Source organism: Temnothorax curvispinosus, unplaced genomic scaffold (assembly GCF_003070985.1).
Source record: "Temnothorax curvispinosus isolate PA1 unplaced genomic scaffold, ASM307098v1 QBEX01010692.1, whole genome shotgun sequence".
NCBI lineage: Eukaryota > Metazoa > Arthropoda > Insecta > Hymenoptera > Formicidae > Temnothorax > Temnothorax curvispinosus.
The window spans coordinates 4,364-27,984 of record NW_020220472.1 but is presented as its reverse complement, the minus strand read 5'-3'; the positions used below and the strand labels follow the sequence as shown (position 1 = coordinate 27,984).

The window sequence follows — 23,621 nt, the reverse complement described above, 5'->3', positions numbered from 1 at the left end:
CATTGAGTGTTTACATCATAAAACATCCGATGAGATTACGTCAAGAAAAAAATAAATAATGACAATCTTCTTTAGATATATTCAGTAATTTTGGAAGCAAAGAAAGAAAGGATAAAAGAGATCTCTATTTCAAGGACGATTTTACATAATTGCGACACATAAATAAATAAGTTTTATACAATCCTTTATTATTATTATTAAAAACAGGCGTTTTTACAAAATCTAGAAACATATGTTTACTAATATATGTAATACAATTTACATATATGTATAAAATGTACACTAAAAATATGTACAACAATAGATGCGTCTAAGTTTATATATAAATATATGTTCCGACATATATACAAGTATATTATATATATAGTCGTCAGCATTATGTATAAAATTTATGTATATATGATTATATTAGAGAGAAAAAGCTACCTACAATAGTATGTGAAACGAAAAGTTTCTAAACATAGCACGGTCTCTAAAAAAGTATTTTACACAGTAAACTTTCTTCACAAGGAGTAATCACAAGTATAAATAAATATTAATTTAACTCGTTCCACATAAGTCATTAAAAGAGTCATATATGTGTATATACAAATATGTATATGACTTTTTAAATATATATAATATAATATAAAATATATATAATATTATATATATATATATATAATTTTTTTACTCGATGACTAAACTCCATGGATGTTCGGGTATAACACCGTATTGAATATCTAGTAAATATTTCTTGAGCATTTGATAAATTGGTTCGGGTTGTTCCGTTGTCGGTATATGTAACCCTTGACCTTGGAAATCAATATAAGATACGGGACTAATTGCGCATGCTGTTCCTGCTCCGAATATTTCCAACAGCTATAACAAAGAAATTATAATAATAACCAATGCGATAAATGGGAAAAAGAGAGAAAATGGAAAGTTGCATATGTAAATCTTACTCTGTTCTCTGAAAGTAACTGTATGATTTCTTTCATCGTAATAATTCTCTCCGTAACTTGAAATTGATTCCATTGTCTAGATATAGTTAGAAGCGACTTTCTCACAATTCCGGGTAAAATTAAGCCGTTTAGGGGTGGTGTAAGTAATTCTCTTTCTGCGAAAAATAACAAGGATAATAATCGGGTCACTAAACTGGGTCGTTAAATCAGGTCAAGCCTCTTTTCTTTATTATGATGATTTTTATATAGTTATTTGTGTAACAAGTGCGGGAAGTTAAGAATTGGACACGAGTGCGGAGTGGACGCACGAGCCAAAGGCGAGCTTTCCACGCACGTATGATATAAAATATTTTATAATACAAAATTCACCAGGAAATACTTTTTACCTCCATTATCATTTATGCAAACAACAAAGACGTTCATAGCGCCAATTTCTGTGAGTTCATTGTTTTCGCCGTATAACCACAGTACTTGCTGTAAACCTTTTTCGGTAGCCTCCTGTTGAACTTGAATCGTAGGTCCGTAATTACTGCCTACTTTAGCATTACCGCAACCGCCAGGCCATGCTCTCGTATATCTAGGATCTGCAAGCAGGGAAACCCCGACTTGCACATCTGTAGGTTTAAAGTAAGAGCCGACGGGAGATAGGATTACATACAATAAAGCTGAATCCGAGGCTACGACTCCAAGCGTAGGCTATATAGGGACAAGTAAAATGAGTTAAATCAGATTTTGAAAAGGATAAAAAAATTTCTATTAAAATTTTAAAACGTATTATCACTTAGAAAGACATTTTATATTGCATTAATTGTTAATAGTTTAAATTTATGTGTGTTTTTACGTTCTCTTTTGTAATATCAAAGCAAATTTTTTATTTATATGTGTTCAAAATTTGTTTGTTAAAGCATCACTTAAGATACGTATCACATTAGTTGCAACATATATTTTTGAATATTTAAAATAAATATGTAGTTGTATACATATCGTTATGTTATATTATAATACAAATTCAAAAGTTTATTGCATCAGATTTTCATCAGTTTTTCAGAGTCAATATCAGAAATAGTCATCATGCGACCATTTCAAGAAGGTCACGAAAATCGATTACGAAAGAAGGAAAAATTTCTGTCTGAATGCTGTTATCACTAATTGTAAGTCTAATAAATACTCTTAGCAACACTTATCTTGCAGGCAGGAAGTCAAAACGTTAAAGTTGAATAAAAAAGTTTCACGTGTCGTGATTAACGCGTATTGTTGAAAAGATTTAAAAACGCAAGTAATATGTTACTTAAAAAAATTATAAAAGTAAACGGTAAAAAATTGAAGAATATAATAAAAAATAAATGGGCTTTTTATAATTACGTATTGATATGATAAGAACTGATACGACGATATATGATATTCATGAAAGTGACGTCCAATTTTTGCCATATCAAATTTGTCGGAAAAACCGAGAAAAGAAGAGAAAAAGTTCTTGAATGATAAGTCAGACTACGTCCAAATAACATGATTGCAGGGGCATGCATCTTATATGCAACATGTGACCGCGCGCCAACAAAAGACTCTGATTCCGTTTATCAAGTATTATCATTAGGTATTGAGAAATATAACGATTATTCTCGTGCGCGTATACAACAGTCTTGATGACGTCCGTGACATAAGTAATATGAGTTCCTCACTGATTATGTTTGTAACTTGATCCACAAACGGCCATGCAATTGCATCATTTATTGTAAAGTATTGTTACAATGCAAATTTTAACGATATAAATATTAACAGGGCGCTACTCGATGACACATTGACCCACGAGTGATATTGACACTTACAATGATAAAACGATACTTACGTCGATGCCTATAAGCGTGGGACGAATGTAAAGACTAGAGGCGGTAGAATGTGGAACCCATTCTTGATCTATACTAATCAATCTACAAATACACTTAATTAATTCTTCCCCTCTGAAAGGAGGCAGACCCACTCTTATTGCTGAATTATTCATTCTCTCCATATTTAGTTCTGGTCTAAACAATCTTATTTTGCCATCAACACCTCTATAAGCTTTCATACCTTCAAACAACTGAGGAAAGATATATATATATATTATTACTGTTAAATTAAAGCGCAGCAAGAAATTTCCTCCGTAACAATTAGTATACGTACAAGTGTAACAATCTTTGGATATCCTATAGTTTTAAACATGTTACATGTACATCTTGAATTTAATATGAATAACGGATGATAGTAAAATACACTTCAAGTTCTTGATTTGCTTGAATATTTTTGATATGGAGGATATTTCAAGAATTTCTTTATAGGAATTTAATCTGATAAAAGAAAATTTATCAGCTTCGCTTAGATACACATCTTAGTAAATAATTCTATTCTAATTATCCTAAATTAATGAGACAAAAACCATTGACATTATAAATACTAAAAATCATACATACATAATTAGATACAACAACAAAGCAGAAATAGATATTTATTTTTAATTAGATAAGCAATATTTTTTTGCAAAGTCTCTTCGAGATCTAATAATGTAATAAAAGAATAACAGATAAATCACTAAATATAAATCAATTTTCTTAAGCCTATTTTACGTAACTTCCAAAATATAAAATATTATGTATACCTCTACAGCGTAATGAAGTACTTTCGCAGCTGGATGAAGGACTATGTTTTCGAAGGGCATAATTTCTGGTGCCTGCCAACCATTCATGCCTTCGTAATAATGTATCTTGAGCATGTGATCAGTGAAATATTTTCCAAATGAAAGCTTATTAACGTCGGGCTTAGGATTTAACTGTTCTGGACCAGCGAGACGGACAGACAAATCTGCGTACTGTAAATTAAATTATACTTTTACTTTTATATTTATTAGATTTAACTACTCAATCATTGCTATTGTGACAAGTACATACCTTAAAGAAACGTTGCGGTTGTATAGAGTTCTTGTCTTTAGTTTTCAAAGAAGAGCTCCATCTAACGCTCTGCTGTAGCTGGTTAATCAGATTTCCAAAGGATAAAATCTAAAATAAGAACATGTACACACTTATTTCTGTATACATATAATAAAGAATGCGTATCTTCTCAAGAGAAATTTAAAATTCTTGATGACCTTTTATTTAAGATATGCCATGTCTTCATTATTTAATTATTCGTAGAATTAGAAGTAAGACTGTAGAAAGTAGAAGTAAGACTATAAAAAATGTGATGTTATGCCTTCGTTATACTTTGAACAGATATGCATTTTGAAGGAAAAAGTAAAAAAAGCAAAAGCTGTTATGAAATTAGATTACCAGTTAAAAAAATACGTCGATAAGAGAAACGCACGATTGCAATTTTGTATGTTCATCGACACAAATATCAACTAGGCGCTACATATTTGTTTGATCATTCGACTAGTGTTACAAGCGAAATATGAGTTTTTAAATATTTTTCAAGAAGTATAAAATACGTTAAAGCATTGTGTATGTGTCTTACTGATTAAACTTTGCGACGGCAAAATTTATATTACAAGCTCGTATACATCATGGACCAGAATCAAAAGTTTTTTTAATGGAGTTTCGCTTTTCAAGAAAAGAAAAATTTTTCGAAACAATAATTAATGGCATTCTTTCTCGGAGGAAAGGTTTAGGGGAATGGGGGGTAGCCCCGGACAGTGAATAGCTTCGGACATTATTGAAATTCAAGTATACCGCGTATCTATGGCCATTGTTTAAATATATGTCTGCATGGGTATATGTCGAGATACGCAGAAGGGCATATTAGAATGTTTGAACAATGGCCATAGATATGCGGTATACTTGAATTTTAATAATGTTCGGGGCTTATACCCACTGTCCGGGGCTACCCTCCGTTACCTTATTTAAAAAGATTGTAGTATTGCATATGCAATACTACATAATATTTCAACGAAAAATAGATAGATCGACATATTTCAACGAAACATGCAACGTTCAACCTGCAATCTATGCATAGATATCCCAGATATCTGATATCTGAAAATAGATAGATCGACATATTTCAACGAAACATGCAACGTTCAACCTGCAATCTATGCATAGATATCCCAGATATCTGATATCTGGGATATCTATGCATAGATTGCAGGTTGAACGTTGCATGTTTCGTTGAAATATGTCGATCTATCTATTTTTCGTTGAAATATTATGTCGATCTATCTTACTACTAGCGTATTCGGTATTATGCAATAAAAAACAAGGAACCATATATCAATATATGCAAAATAATTATAAAAGCAACAAATATATTTTTTACGTGACGCTCGATGAATTGGTTAGAGATATGTATATATTAGATATATAGTATTTGATATGTAGATATAATTTAGTGTATAATTATAGATCAATGTGCATATAAAATGTATACATTGCATTCAATGTCACTCATCGGAAATCATGCGCTAACGAACAAACATGAGTTGATTAAATTCAAATCAAACGATCTACTGACGTTTGCACAAATATTAATTACTCTATTCATTTTACTTTTAATTAAAAGGGATCTTTTACACTTTGTCGTTTTTCCATTTTTTTTCCTCAAAACTCAAGTTTATACATGGAGGGGTAAAAGCCATAGTGTGTCAAATTTTTAAAAATATTGACTTGTGTGCATAAATGCAATTTATAGATTGTATATGTATATATATATATATACCTCTGTATTTTATATAAATATACAAATATAATTTATTATATTATAAATTATTATAAATTATAAATAATTATTCTTAATGATATAAATATTAATTATAATTGTATATATAAATATATATTACAATATAATCATAATATATTTTTATATTATAATTATGTAATAGTATGTATTATGTAGTAATATATAAATGCATATAAATATATATTACTAGATTTTTCGCCCGCGCTTCGCGCGGGCTCAAAATCTATTCCCCTCTCCCCAAACTCACTCATTAATTAGGAGCACCAATAGAACCCCATAAAACCCAATTTTCAATCCCATAGTAGCCATCTCCATAAAATTAGTAATCTTTTGGTACCAATTTCATCAAAATCATCAACAAAAAATTAGAAAAATTTTGGCACCGGTTTCAAGAAAATCGATCCATTAATAAAAAATTATCCATTAATAAAAAATTAAACTTATCCTCCAAAAATTTTAAAAATTTTGGCACTGGTTTCAAAAAAATCGGTCAATTAATACTTTATTATTTCTCAAAATTTTTATAATTTTCAAACCGGTTTTTAAAAATCGGTAACAAAAAATTATTCATTAAAAAAATTATCCATAAAAAAATTCAGCTTGATATTTCAAAGTTTGCAGAAATTGGAGCAATTACGTATATATTTTTTTAACAGAAATTGTAAACCACTACTATTAGCAATTTTTCTAATTCTATTACATTCTTAAGTTCTTTTTACCTCTATCTATATATATAAGTACCTGACGTCTGTATGTCTGTCTGTCTGACCGCGAACTACTTGTTATTTTCCGAGAAATTTGATAAATTTCGTAACCGGTTTCCAAAAACCGGTCTTAATCGCTCTCGACAGTCGCGAATTGAAGTGACTGGTTAATTCCCGAAAAATTTGAAAAATTTTGGATACCGGTTTCCAAATAGATCGGTAACGAAAAATTATACATCTGAACATATTAGCATCAAAAACTTAAAACAAATCTTTTCTTTGGTTTCTCTACCTCTATTTCATAAATAATTCATTTAAATGTGGTTGATTAGATCCAACTTTATACGCAATAAAAGGTTCATATACGAAATTTATGAAAACAAAGCTTCCTCTGTGAGGAACCGGTTTCCAGAAAATCGGTAACAAAAAACTATACACATCATGGCACTCCCTGGAAAATTCTACTCCTATTTCATACACTTTTGGTAAAAATTCGGTCACTAACAAATGAGTAGTTCGCGGTCAGACAAACAGACAGACAGACAGAAGACGAACTGGTTTCCACTGTTTCCAGTGGCAATTAAACCCATCCTCAAAAAATTAATAAAATTTTTGAATCGAAAAATTGGAAAAATTTCTGAACCGGTTTCCAAAAAAATTGGTAACAAAAAATTATACAATTTATAGCATTTCCCAAGAAATTCTACCTCTACTTCATATACAATTCTTTGAGATTCGGTCAATTAATTCTCAAAAAATTTAAAAAATTTTGGTACCGGCTTCCAAAAAGATCGGTAACGAAAAATTATACACTTTATAGTACTCTCCGGAAAATTCTATCCCTGTTTGATCTATAAATCTTTAAGATTCGGTCAATTATTTCCCGAAAAATTGTAAAAATTTCTGATACCGGTTTCCAGAAAATCGGCAACGAAAAACTATACACTTTATCGCACTCCCCGGGAAATTCTACCCCTATTTCATGTACCCTTGATAAAAATTCGATCCACTAACGAATGAGTGGTTCGCAGTCAGACAGACAGACAGACAGACAGACGTCCGGTACTTATATATATAGATGTAGTAGTATATATAATTGCAATATAAATATGTAGTAGTATACCTATATGTTATATTTTTTTAATTGTAAGTATAAATGATATAAGAAATGTAGTTAAATGAACTACTTTCGTATTTAAATATACTTTAGTTGAATTAAAATTATAAATTAGCAAATAAAACTCGTTCGAAGAGACGCACGTTTGACGCGTGAGAATGTAATCTTCCGTCATATCTTAATATTACATAAACATAAATTCATTATAAATTTAGTTAGGCTTACGCCAATTTAGTTTGAATATTTTCAAGTATTTTTACATAATATTGTATCATCTGACTGAGCATATTGTTGCATGTAATGCACCTTAATATATCGTAAATTTACCGGTAATTGAAGATCTTGTATATGTATATGAACCAATCAATTTTCTTATATGCATTATGCGTTATGTAAAAGTTTGTGTTTCGACCTTTATTGCACACATGGCCATATTGCATAAAATAAGATATACAAAATAAGAAAATTATATTAACACTTTGCACACACGACTTTGTTGCGCACATATACTTTGCATACATGACTTTATTGCACATATACACATTGCACACATAATGTTATTGCTCTAGTTTTATGGACAAGATTTCCATAACTATGGGAATCTTGTCCATAAAACGTCATAATGTTAAAGTTATTTTTGAAGGTATTTTTAGCGAAGAATACGGGAAAAATACTTAAAAAATTCCACGATTAATAGATACCATCAATAAGCAATATTGACGCCAATATTCTTAAGTTGAATACACGTTTGATCTCGAATCTATCATAAATGTAAATGGAAGTGTGGGGTGGACCTCGCTTCGTGGTAAGTAGAAAACCCGAACTGTACAATGATAGACCTCGTTTCGCCCCTATAAGCAGGGGTGGGATGGGGTGGAGTAGACCTCGCTTTACGTGGAAATCCGTGTATGTACGCAATAAAGTCATATGTGCAATATGTGTATGTGCACAGTAATGTTATGTGTGCAATGTGTATATGCGCAATAAAGTCATGTGTGCAAAATGTATGTGCGCAACATAGTCGTGTGTGCAAAGTGTTAACATGATTTTCTTATTTTATGTGTCTTATTTTATGCAATATGGCCATGTGTGCAATAAAGGTCGAAACACAAACTTTTACATAACGCATAATGCATAAGAAAATTGATTGGTTCATATATATGTGCATAAGGAAATAGAACAATCCATTTTCTTATACTTATGCATTATGCGTTATGCAAAAGTCTGTGCTCCCCGCTTAAAGTCATATGTGCAATGTGTTTGTGCATAATAAGGCCATGTGCGCAAACGCACATTTGTATTTTTAATTATTACATGTGCGCAATAATGCTTGTAGGCAATCGCTTTGTAGGCAATTGGGAATGTCAACAAACGAAGCTATCAGCAAAATATTGTGGACAAATTGAACTGTTGGCATTCGAGAATGTAGGCAAACGGAACCCTCCCGGATTATCTACAAGGAATAACTAAATTATCGTATCAATTAATGAGATATTGTATAATGTACTAAAATAATCCGGATAAGTATAAAATGATAATTCGGATTTTATCTTTGAAAAATTATACTTTTTTAAAGAAAAGTTCAATTACAATTCATTACATTTTCAACCAGTGTGCAATATTTTTGCTTATCTTTTTAATATTTAAATATTCACATGCATGCAATTAGTTACGTCAGATGTGAAATTTCTAACCGTTCGAATGACGCAATTTTCTATTAAGTTTAACATTTCGCGTTCATCTTTTGATTTGCCTGTCGCAAACAAAAAACGTGTTCCTATATTTTTTGTATTACAAAATCTAACAAACTTTAAGAAATAAATTACTACAACATTGTATATCTAAATATATTAAAAATACTTATAATAATATATTTTTATAATATATTTTTATCTTAAAATCTATATTTTAAATTCTCCTCAGAAAATACATTTTAAATATTTGTTTTAAATGCGCGTGTTTAAAATATAATAACAAAATGTAAACGCAGCTTTTTATTATCGCGTTCGAAGTACGCAAATCAATGATCGATTGTCGCATGATTCTGCTGAAACTACATTTTTCAGCCGGTTCCAACGAAAACCAACTCGCAAACGGCACAAGGAAAAGAGCAACGGATCTAACAGGTCTAAAATTATTTCCCGTTTTGGAAGGTTCTTGAAGTTTCTCGGCGAGTTTTCTCGCCGGTTTCTTGTTTATTTTATTCTATTATATAGATAAAGTGCGATTTGATATAATCGTATTAACTCGAGTGGATTAAATTTGAATCTCCGGCCTCTGCAGTTCCGTTCTTCCGATCTTCGAGAGGTCTCAAATTTTCTCGTGGAGGGGCATAAAATTGCCGATTGAATTTTCGATTTTTCGAGAAATTTTCAGGATAGCAGCTTTGATCGAAGGATGAATACAACTGGAGGAGTGGGTTAACTTACCTTGCGCCGCAGGTGAACCATGTTGAGCGGAATATCTATCCAATGTAGAGAAAAAGAGATTGACTCAATAAAGAACACACGATCCTTGCTGTTTGTTCGCGCTGTTTCGAGTATCCGCACAGCTCATTCTACGTAAACGTTTGTCCTGTTCTTGTAGTTTTTTTTTTCTTTCTCTTCCCGATGCGAGCGTCGTTCAATCTCGGGTTTAAGCAACGGAATAAATAGCCAACAGACAATACCCTTTACGTTAAGTCGTCGCTTGCAACGTGTCTCGAGGGACGATAAAAAATGTGGAAAGAACAATCAAAAATTGGAAAAGCGGGGCTCACTCTCGGTATCTGAAATTGCACACTAATTTGGACGAATCGCGCACATACCCACACGGAGGCCGACGGTGGTTGAGTATTCACGAGTGGAAAAACGAGCGCGTTTACTCAGATGGAACGTTTGTTCGTTCACTCGCTTCCTCGCTCGCTCACTGATTACTGATTCAATCGTCCAATCACAAATACAGCGTGCTCGAATTAAACGTCGGTTAATATTTTATTTATCAGCAAGGCGTATACGAGAGAGAAAGAGAAGATGGACAAATATACAGAGGAAGGGGGAGAGAGGAAAGGAGGGTAGGAGGGAGGGAGGGAGAGAGGGAGGGAAGGAGGGTGGGAGGGAGGGAGGGAGGGAGGGAGAGAGGAGAGAGAGAGAGAGAGAGAGAGAGAGAGAGAGAGAGAGAGAGAGAGAGGAAGGCAGAAACGCGACCGCTAAGAACCAGCGTCCCTACTCTTTTTCCCAATCGAGCCGCTTGCCGATCGTCTTTGACGAAAAGAGGAAGGGAAGAAGAGATGGGGACAAGTTGATGATTTACGAGAAGGAGATATCGGACGCATAATCATGGGAAAGGGGAGGAAAAATTGCGTCAGGGTATACACAAGCTCGCTCGCACGCGCGCGAACGCACGGGGAATTAAAAACATGTTGATAATCGCGCGCCCCCTCCGCGTGCGATAAGTGGACGGGAGACCAGCACGCGGCGTTGTTATTCGCGAGAATCGTACGATCGTTCGATTCTCGAAAGTACCCGGCCGTGTCATAAATATTGATATTGGAGGCGTGGCACGGGCCGAGAGACGTAATAACCGATTTTTGTTGCACTTCGCGGGTGGTTGACAAGCGACCTACGTTTTAGTGACGTATTGTGACACGGCCGATTTACGAACCCGTCTTTCGCAATGCGTCAGCGTCGTCAGCGTCGTCTATGCGCAGCAGCGATTGAAGCACTACGTCTCATTGTCAGTTTAAGGGGTTAGACCACACAGATCATATCATCAAAAATTTATTTTTTTGTTTCAAATTAACGTTTATATAGTTTTAGAAATAATGTGTAAAACGTTCTGTTTGAAAATTTGCAGTATTTTTCGAGTTACAGCTTCTTTTAATCGAGGTCTCATTCAGGTAGCAAATGGAAATATTCGAGCACATGGACAACAAAGGATCCCTTAACTTTTGTTATTCTTTGTCAGTTTTCTTTCTCTTTCTCTTTTCTTGTTTCTAAGACAAGAATTGTAAAGGGAGAATATCAATTAGGTCTTATTAATTGTTAGTATTCAAGTCTTAGTCAATTGCTTATCAGAGATCATTAGAGTTGAAGTAAGAAAAATTGACCGAAAATAATTAAGGAATACTTCTTCTCGTTTTAAAAAAGAAATTGCGTCCGTACGGGATTAACCATCGAATACGTAAAATATAGGTGCGAGAAAGGAGACAAAATCCGTTTATGTTTTGATGAGAAACAAGCGTACAACGTGTTAAAAGAAGGGAGAATACAATGCGGACAATAATTGGCTTCCGTTGATCCAACAACAGAAGAGGAAAGCCCAATATATGGTGCAGGTATTGTCGAATAAAATATGTCTACATTTAATATATAAATCTATATTTCAAAACTTTTAACGTGGTTTTTCTCGAAACCATTGTTTCTCGAACTGATTTGCATTATAACTCGAAAACTGGTCACTTCTATAATAAACCAAAATACTTGTAATGAATGCCCTCCCCTATAAGGCTTTTTTTGGGGAAAAAAAAACATTTTTTTAATTAACAAAAAATTACGGGAATTTTGGTTAAATTTTTTTTAAATTTATATAAATTGTACATTTTTTCAAATTTTTAAAAATGGTTACCAGTAGGTAAGTATAAACACAATTAAGTATTCTAAATATAAATCTTTTTAGTAACTTAATTTCAGATAACCCTGCTCGGAGATGTGCAAACCAGAAGGGCTTGAAGAGAAAGAGGAAGAAAACTTGTTTGAGAATTTATTATAGGAGAATATTATAATTAGCACAAATTAATAAATAATATTTGAAAAATATAAGTTGTTTTTTATAGTTTAGAGTACAATCTATCTAATGTATTTAATCAATTTTATATTGCTTTTATCACATTTTTGTTGAAAAAAATTCCGAAAAGTAACCTCATTCCCTTATAGAAATTTAATACTGTAAGTGATTTTTTGGCTAGTAATTAATCACTTAAAAGCACTATTAAAAGCACTGTTAATAGTGCTTTTAATAGTGCTTTTAAATGATTAATCACTAGCCAAAAAATCACTTACAGTATTAAATTTTATTGGAAGACAACAACATATTTAGACTTGGCGCGGTTAAGATATGTGCGAGCGCGCTAGTGTAGCTTGATCTGCACCGTGATCTGTACCGAGCTGCTCTCCCTCGCTCTCTCGTAACGTTGAGCACGCACGCTGTACGATACGTATCTCACATTGCAAGAAAACGCATAAGCTGTACGAATATAAGATAAGTCAGGAGTACTTAATTGTCATCTACCAACTAAATAAAGGTCAAGGTATTTAGTAGTACAGCACATAACTCTCGATTTATTGCGTGTACCATCATATTCCTCGGGCATTTCTAATAAATTTCTATAAGGGTTTTCAAGCATCCAAAAGGTGTAACCCCTTAAATGTTTAATAATCACACTTTAAATATTTTAAATTCGACGATTATAAAAATATAAGTAAAAATAAGAAATATGGTTTGCAGAACATTTATTTCTTTAATTAGTTTATTATCAATACGTGGTGCAAGAGCATGCATTTGCAAGAGAAAGATAATAATTAGTCACGCAGAGAATTAAGACAGCTTCTTTAAGCACAAGAGAACTCATTAACATATTATTGCGGTATACGATTTGCAAAGTGACTTTAGAAACATTATACAATCACCATGTTTCTTCGAATAAAAAAACTATTACGAGATATATTTGGTTTCCGTGGTAAAAACTTCGTTTGCACATTTCTATTAGAAAATCAGTAGTAACTACTTAAGAGAAATGTAGTTTTTTGAAACCTCTAAAACAGAATAAAAATGTGAAAAATATGAAAAATAATAATATGTTTAAAAAATAATTTGTTAAAAAAATAAATATTAAATAATATATAACACATTGCATATATATAAATACAATGTATAAATAATAACAAGAAGGAAGAGTAATATTTCACAAATTTAAAAATTGTGGATTTTTATATGCATAAAATATCTATAAATATTTCTTTTTCTTTTTTATTTGATTGCAACTTATGATTTATAATAGTTAGGCATATTTTTTAAATGTTTCTAATTTGCTAAATGGTAATTCTTTAGAAAAACTTATACAGCTGAGATGACTTTGACCTTAAGGATGTTCTATAAGGACAGGTCCAGCCAAAAGTCATGGAAATCTTAAAAAACACCGATATTAATTCTCTAGAGATCCAAAGACAAAAAAATGTATACAAATATAGTTACGACAAATCTAATAAAATGTAAAAAACGTAGATTTAGTGACTGTAAATAACTGTTACTACTATTTTTTTCTTAAACAAAATCTTGGCAAAATAATTTTTGACAGTGAATTTGCCCTGAATTCAACTTAAAAAAATTAAATTTGTGAAAAATTAGAAAATAAAGTAATTGCTTTAAACTCGTAATTTCAGTCATATTTAATAATATAAATTAAATATATTGTATAAACATGAAAATTGTATTTTTATTATAATGATATTTGCTGTAAATATATTAATAAGCTACGCAGCTAAATGTGACAACACTGTACAATCCAAGAGGTTGGGAGGCCTGTTTTGACACACGCATATACTTACACAAATCAAATTAAGCTACATTGGAGGTTAATTTGAAAAGCTTGTTATTCAACCGCAATTATCGCACAAAAAATGTATCGATGGAAAGAAAAAATCGCTACTAAAAAACAATATAAGAAAAGACTTGCGCAACAGAAAAATGGGTATAAAAGAACAAAAAATCCAGTGGAAGAAAATATTGAGAATGCTGAAGAAAGTGTTCCAGAGGTTCCAGAGATTATGCATGGACCAACGTATCGTTGAATTGAAATGTTTAGGTGAACAACTGTGGTACATCTCATGTAAAGAAGTATTATCGCTACAATTTCTGGAAACTGAGATATATCAAGGGTTAGCATCAGAACTAATTATTAGATGTCACAAATGTTTGCTGTTGAATAAGGTCATTACGAGCAAAACTCATATTCCTGAATCCGGAAATAGAAGCAACCTTCGTTATGACATTAATTCAAAATGTGTACTAGGTAAAAATATTATTTTTTTACTTAAAAGTTAGATTTCAAAGCTGTATAATGTAATGTTAATTTTTATTATGTTTTATTTTTTTAAGAGCACTTCACAGTGGATTAGGCTAGCTGGTCACAATTAAATAAACTGGTTTGCATGTATGAATATACCCTGCTTCAATTTTATAACTTTTAAAAAATATGAAAAAAAAGTTGGATTAAAAATATAATAACATTGCCATTATATAGAATGCAATATGAATAAAAAATTATATTGTATTGGCAGACATGGATAATGTAAATATTTTATGATTTGAGCATTATTATAATAATTGCGTTACAATATTAATCTTTTTAGGCTTCCATTTCCATTAATTAGTTACTTTATAACTGTAAAAGTCACAACAAAATTCCTGTTTGTAATTTGACAATTTTAAAAATTAAAATGTTATATACATATAATAGGTACATTTTCAGTACTGCATCCGTTCATTTATTAAACCAGAAGTTAAATTAAGCAACTAATTAAATTATTAATATTAAATATTAATACAATAAGATATTTGTATTTACATTTATCAAAATAAAGAATAAGTTCAATTATGGAAATAAATATTAATAATTGGAATTATTAAAAATTAAATCATTTGTTCAGATATTGCACTCGAATTCTTTTCGCTTTTACAACGCCCAACCTTTTTACTTTAGATGGCGCAACGCGCGAGTTGCCACTCTCAAAGAGCCCCCACCTCCTCCCTCACTCGCGGCCGCACTTGCTTGCGTTTCTTCGAACGTGTCGAGTCTGTTACCTCTTTCTTGACGGATTGATCGTTGCGGCGCGTGTTCTGGAGACCAACCGAGCGAGAGTCGGATCACCAGGGAGAGCTCACCGCCAGGAAAGGGAGAGCTGCGGCAGCTAGCGTCCGAGAGGGAGGATCGAGGCGAGGAATCCGATCCAGCGAGCGAGGCCCTTAAGGTGATTCGGCTAGTACCATATGAGTCAATATAAGGCCTAAATTTTATTTTAAGAAAAACCATTTTTATGGATATATTCTAGACACTTGTATAATTACTGGTTTTATAATGTAACTTTTTATTCGATTATGTATCAATTTATCTACTGATAAATGTAAACAGTTCAAAATTTGACTTCAGTTGACATTCGTACAAGAGAAATGTCGCGACATTGCATCTCTTCGCTGTTAGACAGCTATCATGCCAGTGCCATGTGTTTGAGTGGGGTTATGTATTGTGTTTATGTTGAAAAATAATGGAAGGTAACAAACAATTTCGATAACAGAAGATTTGCTTGCAAAAGAATAGTGCTGTGGAAAGAAAACACTACACGGCGCGGCGTTGCTACATGTTCACGTCGCGTACAGCTGATCGAAAGGCCGACAAGAAACGCGATAATTCATCAACTTTTGATTGAATTTTTGGCCTTATTACACGTCAACGTCGTTTTGTCTTATACTTAACAAGTGCTAGAAGAATCAAATAATGTTATTTTCAGTTTTTTGAACTTGTTTCTTTACAGATAGTGAGTGAAATTTTCGAAAAATGTATGTTTTCGATACAATTTTCCATAAAACCTATGTTAAAAATGCCAACTTTGAGATTTAATATCTCAAAAACTAGACGTCAAATCTTTTCAAAATTGCAAATTTAAGCGTATTTAGGTTTTCTTTATAACATATTTTTAATTCGGATTTATTTCTTTGACATGCTCTGATGGCCCAATCACTTTAAGAGATTCTTATTGGGACGCCATATTTGAAGACAGACATTAGTCAAAAAAGTACAAGGGCCTCTGCTAGAGTTTATATTCGTCTTGAGATCTGAGAATTACTTTCATTCTTGTGGCTCTGGTTTGAAATTCTAGCCCAAGAACCGATCATATAGACATTGGGTGCTTTCCAGCAAGGAGACACAGAAAGACACTGTGTCACACAATTGAACACAGTGTAAGGGTGCTTACTGGAACAATCTAATTTTCGATGTACTCACTAGTTTGCGCTGATGTAAGCTTTTTTCTTCTAGATCTTAACCTTACTTATGAATCATCACTACTGTATCCTGTATCATTATAAGGTTATATTACGTCGTACACTTTGGCATAAATCAGCAGTTTCTTATTTTTTAATATATTGTAAATATATTAAAAATATATTGTCATTGTAAATATTGTCTATAGTCAGTGTAAATATTGTAAGATATTGGATATTGGCAAATTAATCATTTATTGTAAGTAATTATATAAAAAAAAGGTTATATTTAATATTATATATAATAAATGTTACATAAATTATAAACATAATTCTAAAGCACTTTTATGAAACTTTTATAATCTTTTTTACAGATGAATATTAAGAAACATAAAATAATTATTCAACTGATGGAAACTGTAAATAATGAGAGTTCATCGAGTGATGAATTAAGTATACTCAACAGCAGTACAAGTAGTAGTAGTACATCTTCAAATAATGAAGAGGAAAATGAAGATGTATTATTATTCCCTTTGCTTAATAATTTGATGAATGGTCGGAAAAGACATCGCGTTGAAGATTATCTTCGAGTTGTTGATTCTTGGACGGACCAGGAATTTAAAGAACATTTACGTTTAAATCGACGTACAGCATTGATTTTAATTGAAGAATTGAAAGTCTCGCATTATATTCCATCACATTCTTTTGGCGTTAAATTAATATCGGCAAAACTTAGTTTTTTAATTTTTTTGTGGTATATTGCGAACACAGAACCACTTCGAACAATGTCTGATAGATTTAATGTTTCAATTTCTTCTGTTTTTAGAGTTCTTCGACGAATTATAGCTTGGCTTTTAACAAAAAAAGATATAATTATAAAATGGCCACAAGAAAATGAGATTATAATGGTATGTGAAAAATTTAACAGAAAACAAGGAATTCGTAATATTTTAGGAGCGATAGATTCGACTCACATTCAAATTCTGAAACCTAGCAGTAATGCACGTAATTATTGTAATCGAAAAAAATTTTTTTCAATAAATTTACAAGCTGTTGTAGATGCAGATATGCTTTTCACTAATATATATTGCGGTGAACCTGGTTCGCTTCATGACGCGCGGGTCTTCCGAAGATCATCTTTATATGAAACAGCTAGTATGGATAAAGAAATGTTATTTCCTGGCCAAACATTTCTATTAGGTGATTCGGCATATCCATGTTTACAATGGCTTGTTCCACCGTTTCGAGATAACGGGCATTTGTCACCTCAACAGAGGGAATTTAATTTTATGCATTCATCTACACGAATAGTTGTCGAAAGAGCGTTCGGGCAATTAAAAGGGCGTTTTCGTCGCATTAAATTCTTTACTGAATATCGTGACATATCTTTTATTACTAATACAGTAGTTGCGGCTTGTATACTACATAATTATTGCATTGGTAAAAATGATTTATATGATTTTTCTGAATATGTTGACGATTTTATAAACATTGAAAATAATAACGAAGAACTTAATAATTTTAATCAAGAACTAGACCGTAGGATGCAGTTGTTTAATAAGATATTTCCTATAAACTAAAAAATAACAGTCATAATTACAATAATTTATTACTTAATATTTGTATAGCTTACAAAAATTGGATTTTTTTTAAATAAATTAAAATACATGTTTTCTAATAATATTATTTTTATATATTTCTTTGTAATAACAACTTATAGTAACATTTATGCTTATTTGTATTTTATCAATTTACTTTACCGCTATTATCACAATAATGAACACTTTATATGTGCGTCCCATACTCACTTTCTCTATTAACAATTTAGTTAACAGTTTATATGTCATACTATATATTTTCAGTGCTAAAAATGAGTATGGAAACACATCTTATATGTAAAGACTTCTTATATCTAAAATACTCAATATGTAATTATCTTTAAACTTTATAATCATTTAGTTATAGTTTTAACTTTAATCATTTAAATGTTAGTTTCATGAAAATAAAAAATTACAGTTTTCATTTCTTTTTACGCCAAAAATAAAATTATATTACTGTATGTTTATTTATTTTGAATCATATATTTTGTTAGAATACTACTGTAGATATATTAAATAAATGAGCAAATACATAAGTCCAATAAAAATTATTAAACTTAAAAAAAAAAAAAAAAAACTTTGGCGTTACATATTTTAAAATAACAGTTTTTAAAATAAAAATTATATTAATATTTTTTTATCCATACAATAAAAGAAATAATTAAGTATTTTATATAATATATAAATTACATACAAAAAATAACGAATTTGTATATAGAATAATATGCAATTTACATTTAAATTTATATTTTACTGTATGAATAATTATAATTGCACAAAAACTGTGTAAGTTTTTAAAAATTATTCAGAATCTGAAATTTCATTTTTAATTAATTTTTTTAAAAGTTTGTATTTTTCTTTTTCTATTTCCATTAGTTGTGCATGTCTATTTTCTTTTTCTCTTAATTTTGCTGCAAAATATTCTTTTTGTTGTTCAATTTCCTTTTCTTTTAAAGTAATACGTTTTTTTTTTAATTTTAATATTTCTTTTTTTTGCTCAAAAGTTGCTGCATGTTTTTCATCGTTGAGTTTGTCACGTTCAGTTTTTGTTTTTATATATTCCAACCATTGGTTTTCAATTTCAACTTTTGTCTTTGCTATATTAGATCCAGTTCCGTGCAATGGACGTTTCCTTTTATTTGATGCAGGACTTTGTATTTCACTGTCACTGGATGTAGTCATTTGTACATTTTCATTGGAACATCTTGTTAATAAAGTGTTAGCATTTTTTGAAGTCAGTAAAGTGTTAGCATTTTTTGAAGTTATTGTTGAAGACTTATTTGAATCACGTTTTTGTACGGATGAAGATGAAGACTTTTTTAAATAAGCCAAATTGGATGAAACAGTATGACTTGCAGCAGCGTTTCCTTGTTGGCCAAAGATCTCATCTAGTTGATCGTACCATTCAAAGGTCATTGGACTTCTTCCTGATTTACAGTTATTATCAACGCATTCCTTGTATTTTTTTATTAAAGCGTTCATTTTCCAACGAACCTGATCTGTAGTCATCTAAAATATAAAGTTATTATTTATGTATAAGTTTATAATTATATAGAATTTATGACAATCTAAAAAATTTTGCACGCTCTAATATTTTATACCTGTATTCCAAAATTTTCTTGTAAATCTGTAGAGATAGCTTCCCATATTTTAGTTTTTCTTTTTGGATGATCGAGCATTTCTATTTTCATTTCATAAAGACTGAGAAGTGCTAACGTACTATTTTTATCCCAGACTGCAGCTATAAAAAATGAACAAATTATATTAAACAATAAAATTCATTATTAAAGTTCTATATCTCTTTAAAAGAAACATAACCTTACGTTGTTTATTTACATGTGTGTTACATGTTTCCGTAGATAAATTTTCATTTATAGATGCACTTTCATCGCAGGTAGCAACTATAAAAAATGTACAAATTATATTATACAGATATTAAACAAATAAAATTGAATATTAAAGTTTTATTTATCTAAAATTTATGCTTACGTTGTTCATTATCACTTTGTACAAATAAATTGTTTTCTTCATCCATAAAAATTTGTTTTCCAATAAAACATGCGTGATTTGCGGCTTCATCAAGTAATACATTTTCCTCACAATATTTGCACTTCATTTTCTTTATTTTCTAATTTAGCAAAATTAATTACAGAACTACACAAAATGACATTTAGATAGTTATATATATAATAACAGAAAGTATTTTTTTATCTCCAGGGTTGTAAATATTAAAATTTTAAAAGTTACTGAAATTGGTAATCCTGATTTACGACACAACATCTCGACTTTGCTTCTCAGCTGTGTCGAGTTGTGTCGTATTGTGTCGTTGTAGGAAAGCACCTATGTCGACACTGTGTCGCACTGTGTCGTCTGTGTTGCTTGCTGGAAAGCACCCATTAATGCAGAGGCCCCATTCTCTTTTCATTTTTCTTTCTTACTTTTTTTTGTCATAATCGGTATTACGTTTCAGTAAACATTTGGACTCACATTTTCAATCAGTAATCCAGACATCGTAATTCCGTCTTGTAAGATCTGGTTTTTTATTTCAGTTCACTTATTTTCTATTTTATCTTTAGGACAGATTACTGATTTGGTTTGCTTTTATTTCAACTAATGTAAAAACTTTTTACTCTTAATTTCTTTTACTTTCAATTTCAGTTACTTTTAATTTCTTTTACATCAACATATTTTCTTTTTTTATAAAGATAACTACACATAATACGGACAAAATTGACTTCAAAGAAACTCTCTTTCTGTCGCTCACTTATCTAAAATTATAGACAAACCTGCCGTGTTTGCCATTACTTTTTAAATTCGGTAATTAAATTAAATAAAAAAATTAAATAATTAAAAATAAATATTAAAGACAGAAAGTAAAAAAGTTTTTATATATATAGGCACCTATATACAGGCATTATACTAATTATAATTGTATTCAGCCCTTTGTCTGCCTGCTCGACATACGGCACCGGAACTTAATTCCTACAAGGAAATGGTCTGACTCCATATTTGCTTTCCTGTATGTTCTTACTTGTAGTACGCTGGATGCTCCTCTTTTCTCTATTAGTACATGGTCAATCTGGTTGCACGTTAAGCCATCCGGTGAGTTCCATGTTCCCTTATGTATGTTTTTCTTAGGGAAGTACGTTGAGCTGACTGTCATATTCCTGCTAGTCGCAAAATCTATCACTCGAAAGCCGTTATTGTTTGACTCTGCGTGTAAGCTCTCCTTCCCTATGATCGGGCGGTATATTATATCTCTTCCGATTTTAGCGTTTAACTCTCCCAGCACCATTTTAATATCATTAGACGGGGTCGTATTATATGCCCGTTACAGTGTATTATATTACAGAAGGAGTCTTTGATAGGGTCTTTCTTTTCCTCTATTTCCGCGTGCACGTTGATCAGACTAAGATTAAAGAATCTGGTTTTTATTCTGATAGCACACATTCTGTCACTGATTGGTCGAAACTCTATTATATTGTCTCGGTCAAGCCGGGCACCATAGACCCGAAGGACTTCCTCGCCGAGGCGTAAATCATGAAGAAACTCCGACACGCCAAGCTAATTCAATTGTACGCTGTGTGCACGATGGAGGAACCGATTTACATCATCACAGAATTGATGAAGAACGGCAGTTTACTGGAATATTTACAAGGAAAAGGTAGAGGCCTAAAATTGCAGCAACTGATCAACATGACCGCGCAAATAGCCGCCAGTATGGCGTACTTAGAATCACAGAATTACATTCATCGAGACTTGGCCGCCCGTAACGTTCTCGTAGCAGACGGAAATGTTGTTAAAATCGCAGACTTTGGCTTGGCTAGGCTTATCAAAGAGGACGAATACAAGACTAGAATAGGAGCGCGTTTTCTTATCAAGTGGACCACCCCCGAAGCTGCCAACTACAGCAAATTCAGTATTAAATCCGACGTATGGTTGTTTGACATTCTTTTTACCGAATTGGTCACGTACGGCAGAATACCTTATCCAGGTATGACGAACGCCGAGGTTCTTCATCAGGTGGAACATGGCTATAGAATGCCGTGTCCACCCGGCTGTCCCTACACGCTTTATAATATCATGCTGGAATGCTGGAACAAGGATCCTATGAAGAGACTAACTTTTGAGACACTTCAGTGGAAACACTTTAGTGTACCACAAAACCCACTCCGAGGAAGTGTCTCTGACCTCTACTGTGGAAGAAATCATAGTCCCTTACTCTCATGGTGCTATTTTCTTTCCACCTTGTCTCTTGGATTGCTAGGATCTGGACTCCACATTTTGTCATCTCCTCTACCAGGCTTTTAGTTGCTGCTGTCTCGTACTGGGTTCTTACGTTTTACGTTCCTATTCTCAGTGCCATATTACGTAATCCGAGTCGTCGCCGTTGTGACCGTCCCATCCGAGGCCCAGTTTCTGGTTTCTTAACAAGTTGGTTTGACGGATCAGGTTGTTAGCCTAGCGCCCAACCCCAAATCTGGAGGACCAGGGATTAGAGACTCTTCTGTAGGGGTTGCCATACCTTAGCCGAGTTCTACCGGTTTTACCCAGGGAGCACTACTCGGAGGTAGAAGTAGGACTTGCTAGGGTTGTAAGCATGTACTTTACATCCCAAGTGCGCTTTCAGTGATTTATTGCTACGCATCTCTCGACAATATGCGCAACCACTGAGCACCCCTTAGCCATTTGTCCCCCTTTAAAATATATAATTGAATAAAATTATAAATAACATATAATCTAATAGTAAAAGCAGCAAAATATATATTTATAAATTATTATTTCTTTACTTGCCTACATCGTGATATTTTAAGTAATAATTATAAACAAACGGAACATAAGCGACAATTTTCCTTCTGAGAATCTTTTTTACTACCCAAAATGCACAAAATTTGAAAATTTTAAAAGAATCGGATAGGGTGCCGTTATTCTACATATTTACTTAAATATTGAATTAGCATATTAGTAATTAGTCGCAAAAAATTACTAATTACGTAAAAATTAATAACATTTATGTAAAAGTGAATTCGCATTACTAAAAAAATTGGTAATTTATCAGAGAAAAATGTCTAGTTACGTGAAAATTAGTATTTATGCGAAAATAAATTAATTTTTTTTGCAAATTGGTAATTAGTAGAAATAAATTCTTTATTATTAAAATAATTAATAGTTTGTAAAAATCAATCAAGAAAAAAGTACCGAGCCGTAACAAGGTTGTTAATGTTAAAAATTCTGTATTAATTCAAATAATAATAACAAACGTTTCGGACCTTTATCGGACCATCTTCAGTGTCGCAAAAAACTTAAGTTAGAATCGGAAAAGTTAGACGACGTTACAAAAATTGCAATAAAATTCAAGTTAAAATCGAAAAAGTTAGACGACGTAACAAAAATATTTGGCAATGATCGGTGAAGGGGTTACCAATTTTTGCCTAAAAAGTGTACAAGTCATACATGTAATCTTATATGTAAGGTATCAGGGAGGTTGTTTTGAATTTGGCGAAGATTAGTAAAAGGGTTACCGATTTCTGCCTAAAAAATA

General features: G+C 31.8%; 3 protein-coding genes, 1 long non-coding RNA gene and 1 pseudogene across 5 annotated transcripts; 3 read left to right on the top strand and 2 right to left on the bottom strand.

The window, feature by feature from the left end:
* Positions 1-354: 354 nt before the first annotated feature.
* On the bottom strand, positions 355-10,411 carry LOC112460654 (branched-chain-amino-acid aminotransferase, cytosolic-like). The gene is made up of 7 exons (XM_025025450.1): positions 9,896-10,411; positions 3,866-3,973; positions 3,577-3,786; positions 2,791-3,021; positions 1,331-1,640; positions 945-1,099; positions 355-861 (listed from the first exon to the last, which is right to left on the bottom strand). The coding sequence occupies exons 1-7, from the start codon at positions 9,914-9,916 to the stop codon at positions 670-672; spliced, it is 1,227 nt and encodes a 408-aa protein (XP_024881218.1). The 5' UTR covers positions 9,917-10,411; the 3' UTR covers positions 355-669.
* A 499-nt stretch (positions 10,412-10,910) lies between these two features.
* On the top strand, positions 10,911-12,227 carry LOC112460655. Of its 2 annotated transcripts, none has more exons than XR_003041461.1 (3): positions 10,911-11,193; positions 11,318-11,781; positions 12,137-12,227. It is a non-coding gene; the product is annotated as an uncharacterized LOC112460655 (long non-coding RNA). The 2 variants fall into 2 exon arrangements; XR_003041462.1 differs by having other exon boundaries at positions 12,123-12,227.
* A 3,063-nt stretch (positions 12,228-15,290) lies between these two features.
* LOC112460657 (protein ANTAGONIST OF LIKE HETEROCHROMATIN PROTEIN 1-like) lies at positions 15,291-17,935 on the top strand (the record flags this gene model as incomplete). The annotated part of the gene is made up of 3 exons (XM_025025451.1): positions 15,291-15,472; positions 16,379-16,517; positions 16,856-17,935. Coding segments are annotated over exons 2-3 (1,104 nt in total), but the record flags the coding sequence as incomplete, so codon positions are not given.
* A 115-nt stretch (positions 17,936-18,050) lies between these two features.
* On the bottom strand, positions 18,051-20,221 carry LOC112460653. The gene is made up of 5 exons (XM_025025449.1): positions 20,069-20,221; positions 19,903-19,980; positions 19,681-19,820; positions 19,077-19,588; positions 18,051-18,057 (listed from the first exon to the last, which is right to left on the bottom strand). The coding sequence occupies exons 1-5, from the start codon at positions 20,193-20,195 to the stop codon at positions 18,051-18,053; spliced, it is 864 nt and encodes a 287-aa protein (XP_024881217.1). The 5' UTR covers positions 20,196-20,221.
* Positions 20,222-21,403: 1,182 nt separating this feature from the next.
* On the top strand, positions 21,404-22,390 carry LOC112460652 (annotated as a pseudogene).
* The last annotated feature ends 1,231 nt before the right edge of the window (positions 22,391-23,621 follow it).

Excerpts from the sequence above, each read along its gene's own strand:
- LOC112460654 (XM_025025450.1), bottom strand. The coding sequence starts at position 9,916 with ATGGTTCACCTGCGGCGCAAG. Across the intron at positions 1,100-1,330 it reads TTGCATAAATGATAATGGAG|AAAGAGAATTACTTACACCA; the intron begins GTAAAAAGTATT and ends TATTTTTCGCAG. Across the intron at positions 862-944 it reads AGTTACTTTCAGAGAACAGA|CTGTTGGAAATATTCGGAGC; the intron begins GTAAGATTTACA and ends TCTTTGTTATAG.
- LOC112460653 (XM_025025449.1), bottom strand. The coding sequence starts at position 20,195 with ATGAAGTGCAAATATTGTGAGGAAAATGTATTACTTGATGAAGCCGCA. Across the intron at positions 19,981-20,068 it reads ACAAAGTGATAATGAACAAC|TTGCTACCTGCGATGAAAGT; the intron begins GTAAGCATAAAT and ends CATTTTTTATAG. Across the intron at positions 19,589-19,680 it reads AAGAAAATTTTGGAATACAG|ATGACTACAGATCAGGTTCG; the intron begins GTATAAAATATT and ends TTTATATTTTAG.